At 36.5% G+C, this 21,979-nt stretch overlaps 1 protein-coding gene across 1 annotated transcript; it reads right to left on the reverse strand.

Moving 5' to 3' along the window:
- Positions 1–9,816: 9,816 nt before the first annotated feature.
- LOC149381010 (uncharacterized) lies at positions 9,817–12,402 on the reverse strand. Its single transcript, XM_089601266.1, has 7 exons — positions 11,965–12,402; positions 11,782–11,848; positions 11,537–11,712; positions 10,964–11,454; positions 10,697–10,840; positions 10,448–10,524; positions 9,817–10,367 (listed from the first exon to the last, which is right to left on the reverse strand). The coding sequence occupies exons 1-7, from the start codon at positions 12,400–12,402 to the stop codon at positions 9,817–9,819; spliced, it is 1,944 nt and encodes a 647-aa protein (XP_089457392.1).
- Between the last annotated feature and the right edge of the window lie 9,577 nt (positions 12,403–21,979).

The raw sequence follows: 21,979 nt of genomic DNA on the forward strand, positions 1-21,979 counted from the left end.
ACTCGTCAACTGGGTTGAGTTTGAGATCGATATTAGTAATAATCGGATTGGTAGTGGTGATAAGAGAGTTGCTCAAATTGTGTGTGTAGTGTGTTCTTGTTTCTTGATTTAAGGCGTGTCGAAGATTGTATGATGGTATTGTAATTTTAAGGGGATAACGTTAACTTTTTGGAACCCATTTTGGTATTGGCTGTTGTTTTAAATAAGTTAATAGATTTGCTATAATTTTAACACCCCTTTATAAACAAGCTAGTTACTAACAAATCTCTCAAGTTTATTTAGTTAGTAAAAAATTTATCCAAATGTTAATTATGGTTTTCGTAATTTTGACACAGCAAATAAAATATTTGATATTATTTTCATGTGTTATACATTTTGGTAATTCAAAAAATGGGATCAAATTTATAGAAGATATTTTCATTAGGAAAATTTCCTAATTGATGATAATGAAGAAGACTCGAATTGATTATGTTCATTGCTGAAGGTTTTTTTTATTAGTTTTATTTAATAATTTTGTATGAGCTTATATGTGTTGATGAACTATGGACTATGTGATTGATTTTGGTAGTATGGACAGTGTGAAGACTATGTTATTTGATACAGAGAATGTGTAAATTATGGACTTTTATTGTTGTTTTGTTGTCGCATTTTTAAATAGTAATGCGGATTCTGTGAATTATGGACTTTCATTATTGTTTTGTTGTAGCAATTTTAACTAGTGCAGTTGGATTTTTTTACGTTTTATTTATTTTATATTTTGCAAGCGGTCTGCAACGATTTAGAATGATTTATCAGTCTAAAATGATCTAGTAAAAATGATCCAAAACGAATTAAAACGGTCTGAAACGTTCTAAGCAGGACTGGACCGTTTAAATGGTTTGGTCCAGTCCGATTTTTTTTTCTTATTTGGTCCGGTCCGATTTTATTTTTTTAAAACCATTTAGATCGATCCGGTTTTATTTTTTTGGCCAATTTCGGACTCGATTCAATCGGACCGTGCACAACCCTAGATGAAAAGGGAAAGTATATTGGCATTACACTAATTTTAATTAAGATATTTAATTTTGTAGATTTAATTTGTTTATAGATGTATGCCTAAAAACATCATACACAAAACTGTAAAAGTTCTAACCTTTAGATTCTTAAAATGAGCTTCTTGATTATGAATTTTCACTACCTTGCATGTCTCCTCCTTGATTTTGAAGAGCAACTACAAAAATAACAACAATACTGTAGAAACCTCGTATGGAATATGTGTGGGAACAAGTGAATTCTAATGACTTAAATTGATTTTCAAGTCACTAAAATTTCAAGGTTTTGGTTCTATTAAAACAAGACCGAGTCCCAAAGAAAAAGAGAGTTATATCTATAAAAGAAAATAATTAAGCAAAACAAGCTTGATTCAAGTGTATATTGCCGAGAGTACATGAATTGGCTATTGTAGCCTTCATGATGCCGTGTGAAAACATGCCCATGAACCATAAAAATGTGGTCCATGACCTCCGCAACTATAGACAATCTCCCACTCTCTTAAGTCATGTCACGGACAATGATTCATTTCCTTGATCCAAAGAAGTGAGTTAATGAGAATTAAACACTCCTTAAATCATTTTCTTTTTCTCTTAAGAAAATACCACAAAATGACAAGTGTACAAAAACTTCTCAAGAACGAGTCTTCTCTTGCCTACACGACTAAATATAATCCTTGTCATTAATTCAATAACCAAGCACAAATTTTCATTTAATTAATTTCCTTAAATTAATCTATCACCAATGGGAAAATGACATGTGGAAATGATTAATTTCCCTAAAACCACTTTAAATCCCACGACCATAAATCAGATTTATTACCAATAGTATTTATTTGTTTAGCATCATATGATAAACACCAAAATCAAATCTTGACAAATTGGCAAGTCTAGTGAAAAACTAGTTTTCATTCCGAGTTACATATTCAAGTGCATTTCTCAAAATGTACTTGATTCAACAATTGAATATTATTCCAATAGTTAGTTCAACTAAAATACTTTCTATAGCATGTTGTAGAGACCTTATGGACGTATGTGAGCAAAACTTAAATATGAGCTATTTGACACAAAAGCTCACAAACTTTTTCCAATGTTCATTCTTAGTGTCAATTGACTCCACTAAATAATTGACACTGAAAAAATCTTGTCTCATATGTTTTATGTTTATACTTTATGCATTACAACATAAATCATTCGGATCCACTGAATGGCTTACATGTTTACACTTCATGAATGTCATTAACTCGATTATATTACAAAGTTACCATTATGCTTCTATTTATTATCTACTTCGTTGTTTGTGAATAAGCACAAGCGTTCTCAATGAGACGAAACAATCATCTCACAATACTTGATTTAATGAGTGAACTCAATTGAATACTAGCCCTAGTTTATTTATTCATATTCTCAAGAACAAAACATGAGATGACATACATTGTGTTCAGGAATATCTTGTATATGAATTCCATACTTATGAGACTCATAATCATAATATGAGATATAGTGGCCGAGAGAATCTGATCTCTAACAATGCAATAAAATATCTCTCTTATAAATAAGATTTGGTAGTCGAGATAATTTCTAAATCGAATGAGAGAAAATCTTTCAAGTTTTAATTCCTAAGTTCATTGCTTTTGGAAGGATATACATAAGAGCTTGAATGAGAAAGAAACAGATTAAAAATTTTATGAGGTATGCAAATTATTTTTCTCTATGGATTACTTGTGTCGTGTGTCTTATTATGAGTGTGACTTGAGTTAGATAGCCCACCGATTAGTCCCTCTTTATCTGGAGAACGCATTCGAAGACTATGGTATCGATAGATGAGTAATCAAAGACGATATATTCAGTTCTCTCTTTCTTTTCCACCAAGTAATGTTATTTTCATAATCCTCTTGGGCGTCCAAACTTTATGTATTTTTTAAACGACTATTTTCCAGTAAAGATCTTTTCTCATGTACAGTTTGACAACTTGCAAAAGGCCATAAAATCCATTTCTTCCCTAAATCATGTCAAAGTTCACATGTAGTTGTTATAATTCACAGTGATATTTGGTAACCACACCTAGAGTTTGTACTCCTCAATATCTAAAATAGGTTCTCACTTTTATTGATGACTCAAATATATAGTAGATTATTAGTAGTAAGAAGTTAGGCAAACAGATGTAAGTGAGAAGAGCATAGACACAATAGGTGAAAGTTGGCGAGGAGTGGATAGTTTAATAGTAAGAAAGCTAAGTGAAAATGTTAAATGGAAAATCAACCCACTTGATGAGGGAAATACATAGTGAAAAAGTAAATGTATTGTTTTCGAGATGTCTCTTGTGATTTTATAACTTAAATGCACTTGGTGAAACCTCAGTGGACGATAAAAAAAAAAGCGCAGAAACTAGATAGACAAAAACTAGTCTACAAAAAATTTCATGTCACTGATCTTGACGTGGAATAAGACACTAAATGTTAGAGCATACATATTTCTGACAACATGAAGGACATCAGCTTTGACAAAAACAATCAATCCATAGTAATAACAAACTCTCATTTTGGCTTTTAGTAGGCAAAACACTCTGCTAAACTAGGAACCTTACATAAACCAATCAGCCAAAAGAGAACCATCACTCACACATCACAAATCATCATGTCAAAGTGATTGAGAGAGATTAAAAACAAACAAACCAACAGTCTTCATCATTAACATAGAATATGAGTTTCGGATAGAGGAACAAACCAAAACATATCCTGAATAGAAACAAGTCTCAGAGATAGCTTGAGGAGAGAAAACTAATAAAAATACAAACTTAAAATAAAGGGCGATCTAGCAACGTAGCCAATTTCAAACTTGGTTTTAAGGATATAGTCAACGTTTGATAAATTTTGTAATCTAGCCAATTACTGAAATAAACCAATATAAAAATACAAAATACCCTTCATTAAATAAAACTGTTACCAACTATAATTTATTAACAAAAAAAATAAATAAATGACAAAAAAATAACTCTTCCTATTACATAGTACAAAAATTGCTAAAATTGAAAAAATATGTTGAGAACTTCATTACGGATCTGACCGACCAAGAGACTTTCTTCACGGCGCTCAAGGCTGCGTCGTAGTCTTTCATATTATTCGGCTGCGTTTCTAAAACAAATTTATTGACATTAACACAAATAAACATAAAGTAAATACAGTTAAATAGAAATACACCTGAATCTGAATCCGAGAAAGTTGCAGAGAGAGAGACTGATGCACGCCCACTCGAGGTTTGAGAGGCTTTTGTGGGTCTCGACCTCAAACGACGAGGAGGCGCTGCGATGGAATGAGCCGAAGAGGTTTAAGAGGCCCATTCAGATCGTTGATCTGACTTTGTGGTCGAGGACAAGCGACAACGAGTTGTTGATGAGCATGAACTTGACAATGGAGGCTGGGATTTGACTTCGTGGTCAAAGACAAGCGACATCGAGTCATGGATCTGACTTTGTGGTCAAGGATGAGAGACGGCGAGACCAGCAATTTAGTTTCGAACATCGACGACGAAGGACTACGACATCTCGACGGCTCCGGGAGGAACTCCGATTGTCAAATTTAAAAAAGAAGAACACATAGAGAAAAAAAGCGCTCAATAATGCAAATATGAATTAGTGCATGAATGTATTACGTTGAATACAAACTAATGTTTAAAAATAGGGATTATTCAATTCGTTGTTCACATATATGGCATATTTTTTAAACAAAAATAGATAACTTCCTATGTCACACGTACGAAGATTCCATTTAAATTCTGCATAACTACTTTCCTTTAAACAAGGAATCATACCAACATAATTGATTGAATTTAAATGGAAATCATATAGGAACTAACGCATAAAATATCTTATTTGTTGTGTTTCAATCTTTGGTTATACTATTTTTTTTATTTTTATAGAAAGCATTTAAAGGTTAATTATGTAAATTGACTTCATATTAAAATGTCCACATCATCTAAAATGGCTACAATTGAAACTTTAGTGAAACGTTGGCTGCTTTGCAATATCAACGTTTCAAGTGGCTTAGTTCGTACAATTTTTCTAAAATAAAATAAGTTCATAGGGAACTCGGAAACAAGCTTTGAACTTATCAGGCATTGGAAAAGGGGGTCCTTATCAACATCTTCTAAAATAGCAGTCGTATGAGTTGAGGTAGACTGAAAAATTCATTAACTTCAACACCTCATCTATCTCTTTTCTTCATGTTTGAAGTATTCTTGATGACATCATCAAGATGCTTGAGCTCTATGATCAACGTCCAGGCAGAAAGGGACCAGAGTTCAGTCATACATTGGAGGTACACTTGGAGCATCAGTAGGCATAGAAAGACCTTAAGGCATGTGAACCGAAAAAGGCAGGCTGATATCGACTGTATGATGGGGCTGAAAAAGCTTGTAACTAAAAGAGATATTCCGTGGAGCAACCAAAAAGCCTTCAACTCCTCATCCTTTACCACATATGGGTGCTGCTTGAGGACCAGCCTACACAACAGGAAATGGTATGCAATCGGGAGCTTAATGGCTTATGACGCAACATGTCTAACCACTTGATCGAATACCAGTTGGCCAAAGTCCATAATAGCAAGTGTACCCACTGTTGTCAATGGTGCCCACAAGAAGAGTTGTATTCTTTATTTTGTACATTTGATGTACCCACGTTCATTCAATCTTCCTTGTATGAAGCTTTATGATAAAACCTTAGTCTTTTAGTCCATAAACAAACTTAACAACACATGAAGAGATAAATGTAGATTTGCATGAACAAACTCTTCATGGTTTGCTTAAAACGATATATCCGCAATCTAAGGGTCAAATGACTATTGACTTCAGTACGATTGTTAGGAGAATCTATAATGTCTGGTTATGGGGCATTGAGAGTTGGAGACTCTATAGTTCTTCTAGGTATCTTCCGAAGGTACTGAATTGACCAGTGCACTTCTAGAGACAAAATAAGAACAAACCATTTAACCTCTTATGTCTCGAAGTCACTACGTATGAATTGCAACGTGCTTACCTTAATCCTGAAATGAGACATGCCATTTCACAGCTTACGTATTCTCATTTGAGAAAGTTAGAGTTCGGACTCACTATGTGATTCTGAACAGGGCCTATTGGTGAAGTACTAAGTTGTGAGAATGTCATGAGTAACTTTGTGAAGTTCTCATAGATATGGAATTCATGTACAAGATTGCTGAAATGCAATGTATGTCACCTCATGCTTTGTTCCTTGGAGTGTGAATAAATGAACTGGCCAGTGTCTAAATTGAGTCTTGACTCTTTTGGATGAAACAATGTGACTTGTTAGCTCCTCGTCAATACATTGTTTCTGACTTATTCACAAGCGACAAAGGAGTTGAGGAAATAACAGCTAGAAGGGTAAAATGGTAATTTCATAAATCCCGACTAGTTGATGATATTCATGAAGGGTAAACATAGATAATATTTAGTGGATCCACTCATCATAATTCGGTTGAATTCTTGAGTAGAAAATAAATTCATTTGAACCGAGAGATTTTCAGTGTCAACTCTTTAGTGGAGTCAGTTGACATTAAGCTAAACTTGGAAAAGGTTTGTGAACTTTTGAGTCCAAGTGTTTAGCTCAAGCTTTGTTCATTTGGATCCATGTGGTCACTGTCACAAATCACATCGAGTAGGAATAGTTAAACTAGAAGCTAAGTCAAAACAAGAACGAGACAAGTTTTATGAAAATTGTCAAAAGGGTAATTTTGTCTTTTTGGACATGGCATGAAATGAATGTCAATAAATTTTTTTGACATGGTCATACGATGTCCTAAGTCACTCGGCCATGATGTGTTCATTGGGCCTTGTGAATTAATTTCATTTCAAAGAATTTTACTTGAAAATTCTTAATGGGCTTTTCTTATGTTGTCATGAACAAGTAAAGAAAAATCTAGAAAGCTTTTCTAGAAGGTTTTTGGCCGTCCAACCCAAGGAAATTGGAGATAAAATTTGTGCAGCCCCTAGTGTGAAAGAGAGTTTATTTTGTGCATTAATGTATGAAGATACTTGCCAAAATAAAAAAAAAGGAAACAAATTTGCTTCTAGAAGCAAGGGAATTTCGGCCAACTAAGAGAGAGTAAATGAGGAAACAAATCCATGGCTTTGTTGGACAAGCATGGACGTGCAAAGCAAGGGAAAAAAGAGGAAATAAGATTTCCTCATGAATATTTGATATTCTATAGAAAAGAGGAAACTACCTTTTGAAGGTAATCCTCCGCCTATAAATACCCCACCTCACTTCTCGCATTTCATTCATTCTACATAAGTTAGAGATTGAGAGACTCTCTCTCTAGACCTTGTGGCCGAACTCATCTCTCTCTCTCTCTCTAGTTATTTTTCAGTTTTGTTTTGGCACCTAGGTCCTCATTTGACCTAGTGGTTTTAGCTCTTCGACTCTTAGACTTGTTCTAGAGTCGTCGTGTTTAAAAGTGCACACTCACTAATTCCTTTTCTCTCGAGTGATTTAGTGATAGAAACTTTCGTGGTTGCTCGAGTTGGCGAGGAAAGGAAGAGAGATGTGCTGCGAGGGGAGACGAACGTTGCAACTTTCCAAAAGCTTCTCAACGTTCAAGCTTCTAAAAGGGTTAGTAATCTTTTATGCTCATAATGGTTTTTATTTACATGTGCTTGCTCTTTGTCTAGGTTAGTAAAATCGTTTTACTTGTTAAAAGAAAAATTTTAAAATTCCGCCGCTTACCGAAGCGCTAAACTTTTTCTTAAACTCTAGATCAATTCCAACACCCACTTGATGAATGAACTGAGCAAGATTCAATAATATACCAGTATAATGAGCAGGGGGTGCCCAATTCTTGACTATAATCTTGTGACGAATGAAGTACTTGGTACCCTTCTTAGAGGCAGGAAAAATAACCTTGTCATGCCAACCACTCAGATGATTATTACGAGTAATTTCTTTGACAAGCTAAGTCTTGGAAGAGAGAGGATCCACAGAAGACAGAGCCGTCCTTCCCAAGTACACGTTGATGACCTTGGGAGAGATTCAACACACTTGCCGCGAACATAAGCCTTTAGACAATCAGAAGACTTTGAGTCTGTGATCTTCTCTGGAAGGTTGACAATAACTTCCCTAACCAAGTGGGCATGGTAGGATCCTATGTTGGTGATTGTCATCATCAAGTCCTCATCCTTGATGAGTTAAATGATCTTCGTGCACTGAAGGGCTATTGCACACAGTCGGGAGCAATGCTCCTATTCACAACGAATTTCCATCGACCTGCATCTTGAATGGAATAGAAAGAGATACCATCCAATGGAACGTCTGGAACTTCGTTCCTTGGCTTTTTTTCTTCTTCTCTGAGCTTCAACCGGCCTCTTCTTCCTCTTCAAGGATGTTAGTGACATTGTCAGCAACATAATTAGGAACATAATCCTATGCAACATTATTTCCTTTATTATTTTTCGTCAACCTTCTTCCTTTTGGAAATAGGATCCTATTCACCAGTAATCTTTATTTTCTTGTCTTGAGCAGGCTTCTTCCTTCCATAAGCCTTCTTCTGCTCAACAATCTTCTCCCTGACACTTTTTTTTTCTCCTTTTTCCCTTTAGAAACAACAGAGCTCTTCACTGAACTAGGAGTATCACCACTCATGGCTTTCACGAAGCCTTGTTCAGAGATAGTGTTCACCACCTTGTACTGAGGGTCATTCTTTTGAATCCCCTTGGCTATGTCTTCAGAATTGTACACTGACTCGCTGAGATCAGCAGTCATCTGAGCCAATGTTTGATCATCTTCAGGACTCACTTGATCAACATGCTTAGTAGAGTTTTAACCATCCTATGTAGTTACAAGCAAGGATTGAAATGCCGATGCCGATGACCTCAAAAAATAGAAATTACGGTGGCCGATGGGAATTGCGACAGAAAAAATGCGGAAATTTGCTTAAAAAATGCCGACAGAAATTGCGGTGCCGACATAAATTTTGATAAAACACGGAAATACCGACGAAAAAATGTTGCATAATTATGAATATAAAAACTAAAATTCATAGTTCAAACACGTAAGAAAAGTAGTTTCAAACGCACATATATAATAAGTTTCAACTCCAAATTCAAGTCTTCAACACACGTAATAAGTTCACACATGTAAAAAAAACATAAAAACCTATCCAGTTCAAGAAAAGTAAAAACGACTCAATAGTAGGTCGAGTGGCGGTTGGGTTGGTAGAAACCCCCCGTTCGTGCTTGGAGATCACAGTGTGAGCCTATGTCATGTGGTCCTCATAGTTGGTTTGGTAGTTTACGAAATGAGCGTTATAGTTAAACTGGTTATCTCCAACAACACTGCAGAGGACAGGATACTCCGATAATGCCCCATGAAGCGTCTCGACCGTATATCCAATAATTTGAGGCGAACCATCATCTACGTTATTCATGGAGGTGGGGATGGGAATAGGTACAGGCACATGCACTGGATAAGGACATAGGTAAGGATACGCATACAAACCTTCACCGTATGATTGAGTCAACATTTGGTTAAACAAAATTGAGCCGCTATGGAGTTGACATCATGATCAGTAGAGGTCATGAACATGGTGGAACCCATTCCTATTTGTCTACCACCATTGTATTGCTCAGTCTCAAAATCAAAGAATTGGTCGGACCTGATAGACATATTATATTGCATGAAGATCAATCGAATACATAAAACATATTAATTAACATACCTTCCAACTGGATCGCGCGCTCTGTGGTCCTCATCCTGCGTAGCTTGGTATCCTGATTCCATAGTCTAGGGATCATAAGGAAGACCACCACCACTGCCACTAGCAACGTCAACAACACCACCACCATCACCAGTACCACCAGTATCACCACCATCACTATCATCAACGTCATCGTCGGATGAAGTTACACCCACATCTTCACTCAATACTCGTTCGACATTGATACCTTCTGATCGAGCTTGTGTAGAAACTTGTGGCTTGAGCCGTTGCGATTCATCATCAAGGTGGGCAGGTCGAATCCATTCAAGAAGAATATCATCGTCCACATTGTCTCCCATGGCTTGCATGGAACTTTCTATGATGTCTAACGGATCTCGCCTCTCATTATTTTTGTACCTGTCTTTTTGGTCTCGGAGTTGTAACTTCATAATGTAGGTACACAAGACGAGTTGTTCAAACCTTTTGTAAGCAAGACGGTTTCGCTGTTTGGTGTGGACTAGAGCAAATGTGCTCGAATTTCGTTCGCATGCCGATGACGACGATGTTTGCGAAAGGATTCGCATGGCCAACCTCTTTAACGTCGGTGTCTCGATCCTTAACATGTTCCACCATTCGACTACAAAATGAGGTTTATAATCAAACTTTAATAATGAATTAGTTCGTAATACATAAACTACATGACTTGGATAATTATACCAGCGGCCATTTTCTCTCGGTTAGCCACCGCACTTTTCTTCCCGAAATAATCCTTTTGCCTCACGAAATTGGATAATCTAAAAAACAAGGTCTCAATAAAAACAACCTCCAACAAAACATGTACAATTTGAAACATGTACTTCATTGTCGAGGGTAGAGCAATCATCATGTGGGTGCAATTTTTCAAATATGGTAGTCACGGCAGTGACATGCTCTGGCTTCATTAAGATGCTTGAATTGTATTGACACCTCGGATTTAGGTAGTAGGTCGCCTCGTGTAACGGGTGACGAAGCTGTCTCTCCCACCGCTCGATTGCGATATCCACAACCCATTGCTTGTTTGAAATTTTTCCAACTTTGCTTTCATCAAGTTGAATACGTGGTAAAGCGCACCTAAAAAATTCAAAACATAATAAGCTCATAACGTAATATGTTCGTGACATAATATGTTCAAAGTTCAAACACGTACATAAGGTTGGAACGACTTCTATATCCATGAATCTTAGAGTGGTATACATGGGCTCAAACACCTTACAAACTCCGTCAAGGTATAACCAAAATGTTTGATCGAGTACTTTTGATTCAACAAATCTTCCGATCGACGTATTATGGAACGTGGTTGTCTCCCACCAATCAGAGGTGAACATTTTCCTCAAGCCTCCCTTATTGCCCTTTAAACTTGTAAGGGCTAAATAGTTGGTGGCAAACCTTGTCAGACCTGGGCGAACAATCTCACCTTCTCCTTGCTCTCTCATCTTCGATAACACAATCCCGTGATTGTAGATGAATTTGATAATTTCCCTTGCATCCTTCACGACCCGTGAGATAGTTTCTCTCTTACCAACGTCTTCCAACATCAAGTCCATGCAATGAGCGGCACACGGTGTCCAATACAAATTAAATTTATCCATCAACTTCTTTCCGGCCTTTTTGTACGCCGATCTGTTATCCGTCACAACTTGGATGACGTTGTTTTGCCCGATCTCTTTCACCACCTCCGACAATATCTAAATAAATGTATTGCCAATTCTTTATCTTGTCCAACGCGTCAATAGAATTCAAGAAAATAGTCTTTCCAACGGAGTAGACCATGACATTGATAATGCTTAATCTAATTGATCCAGTCCAACCGTCAGACATGATGGTGCACCCATACTCTTGCCATATTGGTCTTTGACTATCAACGTAAGCGTGTGCATCCGCCACCTCTTCTTTAAGATACGTGTTGTGAATCTCGTATGGTGAAAGTAAAGGGACAACACGACCTGTAAACAAACAAATTTTACATAACCCAATAATTAGAAAATTGTACATCATATTACAAGTACCCTTACCTATTTCCGACGCTTCGTGCATCATATTTTGAAAATGGTGGGACTTCACTTTGTTCGCCGGCACACTCTGTGAATGAAAAAACGACTCACAATTTTACCCAAACGCTTATTCAGGGACGTCTTTGCCTTCGGATTAAGGGTAACTTATCGTGCACTATCTGATCGATATAGAGATCGTGTAGCCGTTGACGTCCCCCTTCCCAAATCACGATGCGATTGTGAACCTCCACCTGGACCGGATCTCCAATTTTCTGCAGCAGCTTCTTCACGACTTCTCTTCATTGCCTTGTATAGGTCATGCTCCATCTCAGCATCGAAGTCTCCTTCTTCATCAACTGGACCAAAAGTCGTACGCCTCTCTCTCCAAATTGTCTCCTCCATGGTTTGTTTATTTTTCTTCTTCCTTTCTGCCTCTTGTAGCAACAACGTCATCTCTTCTCTAACTTCTGGCAGACACTTCTCACACCGCTTCACATTCTTTTTCGGGTCGTTTCCACTCAAATGAAGTTTCATACGAGTCACACCCCCTCCTCGTGTCGTCATTCCACAGTACTTGCATGTAAAATGATTATGGCTCCCCGCCACCTTCGTACAATTCTTTCGTACGCCTTTATCTGCCATCGTTACTTACATACAAGCATTAAACAATAATTTTGTCCAGAAATTAGTAAATATCAACTAACAATTCTATGACAATTCATGAACATTTCAAATTTCAAATCCATGAACATAAAGATAAATATAAAGTTCATGAACACAAATCAACTATTTCAAATTTCAAATCCATGAACATAAAGGTACATTTAAAGTTCATGAACGCAAACCAACTATTTCAAATTTCAAATCCATGAACATAAACATAAATCTAAACCTCATTAACATAAACCAACTATTTGATTTTTCAACTCCATGAACATAAATGTAAATCTAAATTTCATGAATACAAACCAACTATTTCAAATTTAAAACCAATGAACATAAACATAAATCTAATACTTCATTAACACAAACAAACTATTTCTAATTTCAAATAACAATTTCATTAACATAAATCTAATTCTAAACTATTTAAAAAAAATTCGGAATGGGTTTAAAAAATTTTGAAAAAAAAAATATGAAAACCGCACCAAAGATAAACAACTTTTATTTAGTATCATATCAACAAAAAAAATTCAAAAACACACGAAAATGCCAAATTTCTCTTAGTCCGACACAAATCCTTGGAAACTTTGCCGATATCATGGCGACTTGAAGACGAAATGACCGAAAATATGTTGATTTGTTCATGGACACTCGAAATTACCAGGGCACGATAGGAATTGCGTTGTTGTGTCGGTGATCCTCGTCGACTTCAAGTAGAGGAATAGCTAGGTTTTTTCGGATTTGACTCGATGATATTTCTCGAAAATGATAGTTTTATACAAGGAACCAAACGACACACAATCGGTAAAACGACATGGAAACTAAAACGACATTTCCAGGGAATTTCAAACAAAATAACTCAAAACGACAATGGGCAAATTTTGGCCGGCCTCCTCCAATCACCGCGATTTTGCCGTCATTTCCACGACATTTCCCGGCATTTTAATCCTTGGTTACAAGAGATGTTCTTTCAATAGGTGCCGGAACATCTTGAACGAGGAACCATAGACGAGAAACTTCCGCCTTGACCATCGATTCCTACAAGGATCCCACAAATGTCTTAACCCCATGTTGGTTGAGCATAATCATCTTATAGACAACTTCTTTGACAACTTTCTTCTTCTAGGCAAATTCGCGATTGAAGAATTTCTGGTAAAATTTAGGGCAAATTCGAAGATCACACTGAGAGAAAAATGAATACTCTTGAAAGTAAAGAATAGCGTGAAATGGTTTTTAGAGAAAGTGGCAATTGCAACCAAATAGTTTTTTCTTAAAAAATAAACGTCTTACCCAGCGAAATGTCAGAACAGATGGACACGTCAATTTGAATTGACGGTTTTCTATAATCCAACACCATGGGCCCAAAAATGATCAAAGATATGGCCCACTCAATCTTTGACCCATCAATTAACTGCTAAAATTCGGGAAAGTAAACACCCAAGGTTGCTCTCAATTTTTCAAATTGAGCAGTGTCAAGGGCTATGGTGAAAATATCCGAGAATTGATTCTTTGTGCTGACATGTTTAAGAGAGATAATTTTATAATTAACAAGATCTCTGATGAAATGATGACGAATATCAATGTGTTTCATCTTGATGTGTTGAACAAGATTATTTGCAATGCTGATGACACTCTTGTTTTCATAGTCAAGCGTCATGACATCTTGTGGAACATCATATTCATGTATCATGCGTTTCATCCAGACAAGTTGAGTGCAACTGCGTTATGCTTCAATGTACTCAGCTTCTGAGGTAGACATAGATACACAATTATGTTTCTTACTAAACTTGGAGATCAAGTTGTTTCCAAGAAAGAAGCATCCACCAAAAGTGCTCTTTCTATCATCAACATTACCCGGCCCAATCAACATCACAATACCAACCAAGAGAAGAGTTTCTGTCAAGAGAAAAGAGAATCCCATACTCTAAGGTTCCATGAACAAACTTGATGATTCTATTGACAAAGCTCAAGTGACTACTAGCCTTTGGATTTGCTTGATACCTGGCACACACACCCACGTAGAAGGAAAGATTGGGCCTACTGGTAGTGAGATAGAGATGACTTCCTATTATACTCATGTAGAGACAGGGATCAACTACTTCACCATTTTCATCCTTAGAGATCTTAAAGTGAGTGGCATCATGAGTTCTTTTGGGTTTGTCACGTTTCAAGCAAACACAATATTCTTTGCATACTTTCTTTGTGAAAGAAAATACTATCTCCCATCTGTTTAATTTGAAACCCTAAGAAATAAGTGAGATCTCCAACCTTGCTTATCTTAAACTCAAACTGCATTTTTGTTCCACAAAGTGTTTCACCATTAATTGAAACATCCCACCAAATACAATATCATCCACATAAATTTGACCTATCATCATTTCAGAGTTGGCCTTTTTAATGAACAAGGTCTTGTCTGTGATTCCTCTCGAGTAGCCATTTCGAGTAAGATACTCAGCAAAGCATTCATACTATAGACGTGGTGCTTGCTTTATTCCATTTATACTAATGGTTAGTAAGTTTGGGATCTATGAACCCTTTAGGTTTCTCAATAAACACTTCCTCATTGATAGCCCTATTGAAAAAGTACTTCTGACATCCATCTGCTAGAGTTTGAAATTTAGATGGCAAGAGATTCCTAAATGAAGATGAATAGCTTCAAGCCTGGCCACATGAGCAAATGTCTCATCAAAGTCAACTTCCTTGACTTGAGTATACTCCTGAGTGACTAATATTGCCTTGTTGCGAGTGACATGCACATGCTCATCAAATTTATTCTTAATCCATTTAGTACCAATGATATTCACATCATTAGGCCTTGGGAAAAGTTCCCACACATTATTCCTTTCGAATTGAACCAGTTCTTCTTGCATAACACTCACCCATAATTCATTATGAAGAGCTTTAGTAATATTCTTTAGTTTTCTAGAGGTGGCGCAGACATTACCAATCATTTCCAGGCAGTTCACTAGATCTTTTCTGCTAGTAGTAACTCCTTCATTCAGATTTCAAATGATGAAGTCAATGGGGTGATTATTCTTGACTCGACTAGAGGGCTTCTTAATAGAGGCATCTTCACTAGATCTAGAGTTAGAGTCTTAATTGTCATTATTGGTGTCAGCAACACCATTTGAGACACCAGAGACAGGACTTTGAGTAATGACAACTTCATCTTCATCTCTAATGCTATCTTATCTCTCATCATCATTAATGACCATGTTTCTTAGATTTAGATAACCTAGCCTTTTGTGCCACTATTTATGATCTATTCTCTGCTTCCTAGACAAGCAATAGAAGGAGTAATAGAGGGACCATTCAACAAGTAACAGTTATCGAGGGATTTAATGCCCTTCAACATGATTGACTCATCTTGGGTAACAACAGAAGACCAATCTTTGAAGAAATTGACAATTAATCCTTGATCACATAGTTGACTTGTGCTAATCAAATTAGCAGTTAAACCTTCTATTAACAAGACATTATCAAGAGTTGGGATCCTATGAAATTGAGTTATCCTTTTCCCACCACTGTGCCTATAGCTCAATCTCCAAAAGTTACATGACCTCTAGCACATGATCTCGCATTGCTCAGATAGGATTTCTCACTAGTCATGTGACACGAGCAACTGTTGTCAATGGTGCCTACAAGAAGAGTAGTAGTCTTTATTTATGTACATTTGATGTAATAAAGTCTCATGAAAACTCGTGCTTGTAACTGCTGAATAATTAATAAAAGTTGAAACGTTCATTCATTCTACCTTGTCTGTTTGAAGCTTTATGATAAACTATAGTCTTTAGTCCTTAAACAAACCTAACAACAAATGAAGAGTCAACTATAAATTTGCATGAACAAATTCTTCATGGTTTGTTTAAAACAGTATATTCACAATCTAAGGATCAAAGGGCTATTGATCTCAGTATGATTGTTAGGAGAATCTATGATGTCTGGTTATGAGGCTTTGAGAGTTGAAGACTCTATAGTTCTTCTTAGGTATCTTTTGAAGGTGCTGAATTGACCAGTGCACTTCTAGAGACAGAATAAGAACAAACCATTTAACCTCTTATGTCTCGGAGTCACTATGTATGAATTGCATCATGCTTACCTCAATCCTGAAATTAGGGCGGCGCAAAAAAACCGTAAAAACCGTAAACCGGACCGGACCGGTGATTTTTAAACCGCCGGTCCGGTTTAAAACGGTTTTTTTTTTCCCCGGTCCGGTTAACTCAATGCAAACGGTCCGGTCCGGTTATTTTTAATTAAACCGGACCGGACCGGTTTATTTAAAAAAAAAATTAAAAAAAAATAAATTAATGTCCAATTAGCCAAATTAGGCATTTCTGCATGTATTTAACTCCCATATATGACTATATGTTTGTGTTTTGGTGGAAAATTAATGGTTTTTTTTAAAAAAATTATGTAAAACGGTTCAAAACGGTCCAACGGCCCAAAACGGTCCGGTTCGGTCCGGTCCAAACGGTTCAAAACGGTCCAAACGGTTCAAAACGGTCCGGTCCGGTTTAGATGATTTAAAACGGTCCGGTCCGGTCCGGTTTTTACAGATTTTTGGTCCGGTCCGGTTTGGGTTTTTTTGAACCGTTTTGAACGGTCCGGTCCGGTTTTTTGGCCGGTTTTGGACCGGACCGGACCGTGCACAGGCCTACCTGAAATGAGACATATCATTTCATAGCTTACGTACTCTCATTTGAGAAAGTCAGAGCTCTAGACTTACTATGTGATATAGACAAGACCTATGGGTGAAGTACTAAGTTATGAAGATGTCATGAACAACTTTATGAAGATCTCATAGATATGGAATTCATGTACAAGATTGCTGAAATGCAATGTATATCACCTCATGCTTTGTTCATTGGAATGTGAATAAATAAACTGGTCAGTGTCCAAATTGAGTCGTGTCTCTTTTGGATGAATCAATGTGACTTGTTAGCTCATCGTCAATACATTGTTTCTAACTTATTCACAAGCGACAAAGGAGTTGAGGAAATAACAACATGAAGGGTAAAATGGTAAACATAGATAATATTCAATGGATCCACTCATTACAATTAAGTAGAATTCTTGAGTAAAAAATATATTCATTTGAACCAAGAGATTTCAGTGTCAACTCTTTAGTGGAGTCAGTTGACATGAACTTTTGAGTCCAAGTATGCTAGCTCAAGCTTTTTTCATTTGGATCCATGAGGTCACTACCACAAGTCTTTAGAGTAGGATTAGTTAAACATGAAAGCTAAGTCAAAACAAGTTCAAATGTTGAACTAGACAAGTTTTAGGAAAATTGTCTAAAGGTTAATTTTGTCCTTTTGGACATAGGATGGTATGAATGTCAATAAATAAGTTTTTGAACATTGTCATATAATGAAAATGAGATCAAGTCACACGGCCATATTAATGTAATTGGGCCTTGAGGATTGAATTTCATTTCATGGAATTTTATGTGAAAATTCTTAATGGGCTTTTCTTATGTTGTCATGAACAAATAAAGAAACATCTAGAAGCATGTTCTAGAAGCTCTACAAAACCGTCCATACCAAGAGAGAAAAGAGAGATTATTTTGTGCATTGATGTATGAAGATACTTGTCAAAAGAAAAAGAGGAAACAAATTTCCTCTAAGGGGAAACCAAGGTGGGCGGCCAAGAGGGAAGCAAACAAATGAGGAAACAAATCCAAGGGCTTGGTGCATCATGTTGCACGTCCAAGGTAAGGAAAGAGGAAACCAAATATTTTCTCATGAATATGTGATATTCAATAGAGAAGAGGAAACTACCTTTTCAAGGTAATCCTCCTCCTATAAATACTCCACCTCTTTCACAATTCACAACATATAATTTTGAGATTGAGAGCTTCTCTCTCTAAGTTGGCCGCCCACCCTCTCTCTCTCTATCTCTTCTTGTTCTTTTTGTTTTGGCACATAGGTCCTCATTAGACCTAGCGTTTTGTTTTAGCTCTTTGGCTCATAAACTAGTTCTTGAGTCATAGTGTTTAAAAGTGCACACACACTAAATCCTAACCATACTCAAAGACTCTAGTGGTAGAAACTTTCGTGGTTACTCACAGGTTCAAAGAAGACTAGTGGGAGAGGCGAGCTGCGTGGGAAGACGAGCATTTCAACCTTTCCTAAGGCTTCTCAATGTTCAAGCTCCATTCAAGGTTGGTACCGAGTAAAAACTAAATGTAGTTTTAAAATTTTAAATTATATGTTCATGCACTTTGTCTAGGTTGTAAAAATGTTTTACGAGTTTTTAAAGAAATTTTTTATATTCCGCCGCTTGCTAGAAGCAAAAATCTTTTCTTAATCATAGATCTATTCCAACAGCAACCACGGTCTAAGTACCAATCTTCTTTGGCTATAGCTTTCAGAGAAGTGTAAACATAAAGTGCTCTATGATCAGCACAAACTCTCCACTCCATATTAACCACCATGGGGGACTATTGATGGTCATCTCATTCAACTCTATCTTTACACGAGGATATCGACTATGAGTAAAAGGGATGAACTGCCCAAAACTAGGAACATGTGACTTATTCTCCAAATACCTTCCATAAAGAACATATCAATAAGGATGAATGTGGCCCTATTTCCATAATACTGACAGCTTCATTTGTTATTGGAGCCATAAAAAGGATTATGACTGCTTGATGTTCCAAATCTTGACGGAGACGTCTTCTGGGACACAGTTCTTCAGGCTTTACAAGAGGAACAAACAGAGTCTTTTTTTGGAGCACTTGAGGATGACTGAAAACCCAAACCTCTATGGATGAAGGATGGTTGTCCTATCTTCAAAATGTCATTAAGATTTAAGGTACCTGAATTCAGCATTTGAACAGATTTAGTCATAGTGGATAAACCACTTGTGAGCTTAACAACTTGTTTCTTCAGATTATTGTTGATTTCCAAAAGATTGATCTTCTAAGAAAGTAGAGTATAAATCCTCTCTTTCAAGGAATCAAGAGAAACCATTTTTAACTCAGCAATCTTCTCCAACAAGTCAGCTTCACAGGCTTCCAATTCTTTAATTATGTTCATCTGTTTCAAGAAGGCATTAGATTCATCTACCCATTTGACAAAAAGAGTTTCGTATGGTTCTTGAAGAACTTCATCACTTAGTTCCCCATTATCAAAATGAGAAGCCCGAGAGAGATTAGAAGAGCAGGGCATAATTCCTACCACAAGGACAGTTTCAGATCCATCAGAGACACCTTCAGAGGTTTCTGAACTCTTTACAGTAAATGCAACGAAGTTGTTGACATGTGTCTCTTCTTCTCCACTATCAGAGTCACTGTCATCATCAGTGAGAGTGATGTTTGTAGTTCTTATGATGCTTTCTATGATAGTTAGGGTATTCGACTTGAATGTGTCCAAAACCTTCACACTCACGAGAGTGAATTCCCTTGCCTTTGTTTTGTTGACCACTTCTACGATCTTCTCTTCCTTTCATGTAATTATTCACAAGTTTGTAACTCTGAATAGCTTTATCTATGTTAAAAGGAGCACTAGGTTGACCAATGATTTTTTTGCTTGGTCGCTTCTAGAGTATTCTCATGATCCTTCCAAAGTTCTTAGCGAGTAAAGCCACGGAGTCCTCATACGACTCATTAAAAACTTCAGAACTCTGCGAGATTGGCTCATAATTGGTTACTTTAAATGCAAAACACTTTGGGTTTTTGTAAGGTTGATCAGCCTTGAGTGATATTTCATACATGAGTAGCGAACCAATAAGTTCATCCACCTTCATCTGAGAGGTGGTGTGGACTTCATCTATGGTGGTGACTTTGATTTTGAGCCTCTCTGGCAAGGAACGAAGGATCTTCTTGACAAGACTGGCATTTGAAATGGGTTCGCCAAGAGAATGAGACTCATTAGAGAGACCTCTCACACGAACATCAAATTCACGTATGGTCTCGCCGAAATATTAATAAAATAAAGTTTTGACATTTATAAGTTATTCGAATCGAAAGCGTTATTTCTTATATATATTAAGATTTATCAAACATTCATCAACCCATAGTCTCCGTATCGAACTGAGTCATATGCACGACATCTGAGCTCGGATGGTGAACTAAAATCGGTCGATGATTGGTTCATGCCTAGGTAGCCGAATCTGAAATCATATATGCGGAACACAAGTAAAGGCTGATCACTTAGTGGGAGCGTTCTACTCTTGCGGTAAGTGTACGATCCGGACAGATCTTGCTTGTAGATGTGTCGTTTAAGGACCGTTACGACACACTAACTGAGATCACAAATGATGGTCACAGTGAGACTTGATCTAAATCCTAAAGTGATCATGGACACTGGATTATGTTACCGCACTCTTTGACTCATTCGCTAAAAGGCCACTATCATGCTAATCACAGCTTATTTCTTGGGAGGATTGTGGAATTCGAGTGTGAAATGATTTACATATATGGAATCCAGCCTTCCTGAAAGAAGGTAAATGTTCTCTCACCTAAGGATTGATTCCAGAATCGATAGATTGCGCGCACTTCCAAAGTTTGGAAGTTCGGAAGAATCTGGAAGCAACAATGCTTAGGGCTTATAGGTGTCAAGAAAAGTATAACGAAATAATTGACTTTTCTCAACACGAGTTGAACCTGGAGGATCTTGATCACGAACTGACTATATCAGTGGACACTCATCACGATGAGTAAATATAATTCTAGTATCAATGAGGATTCAGTCTTGGCTTGCAAGGTGGAGTCTGACCAAGATTAGACAAATCGATGTAGAAAAGAGAAATGACTTTTTCATCTTTTCATCGGATTTGTTAAGCTTCTAATCCTAGGTCCATAGCCCCCGATTCGGCTCTGATAAAGGCGGATAAGAACTTTCGAATAATAATTTTTTCATTATTATAATCTTACTAGCTGTAGTTGTGATTGACAGCATCCATTCTTGAATATGAGTATTTGTATAATTAAATAATTATTTATAGTAGTGTTAATTATTTATTGTATGATCAAGCATATTATTAATCAATTACTTATTTGTTTCTTGTTGAACCAAGTAAATAAATAATTAATTGAGTTTTAAGCAATTGGGTCTTTGCACTAAATGAGGTGGTCGAATTTTGGAGGATCCCGACACAAGATTTGCGCGAAATCCTCCTTGTTGCCATAAAAATCGTCCATGTCTTATTGGTACTTACCAATATTTTCTCTTTAGTTGTTTAAATAAAGGAGAGAGAAAAATATTTAAAAGGAAATAAGATATTGTCATTATTATCTTTCATGAATATGAGGAGAGAATAATATTTAAAAGGAAATAAGATATTGTCTTTTATTCTCTCTCATGAATATTAATGAGAATAATATTTAAAAAGAAATAAGATATTGTCATTTATTTTCTCTCATGAATATGAATGAGAATAATATTTTTTAAAAAATGAGATATTGTCATTTATTCTCTTCCACGAGAAAATAACTTTTTATGCACGAACATTACCCAATTTGAATCATGAGTTAAATTTCTTTATAAAAGAAATTAGTTTGGTGATGCATAATTATGGGGCATAACAAAAACATAACTTGGTGTTCTACTAT

Source organism: Urtica dioica, chromosome 11 (assembly GCF_054948205.1).
Source record: "Urtica dioica subsp. dioica isolate 48M chromosome 11, U.dioica_male_clone48M_v1_H2, whole genome shotgun sequence".
Taxonomy (NCBI): domain Eukaryota; kingdom Viridiplantae; phylum Streptophyta; class Magnoliopsida; order Rosales; family Urticaceae; genus Urtica; species Urtica dioica.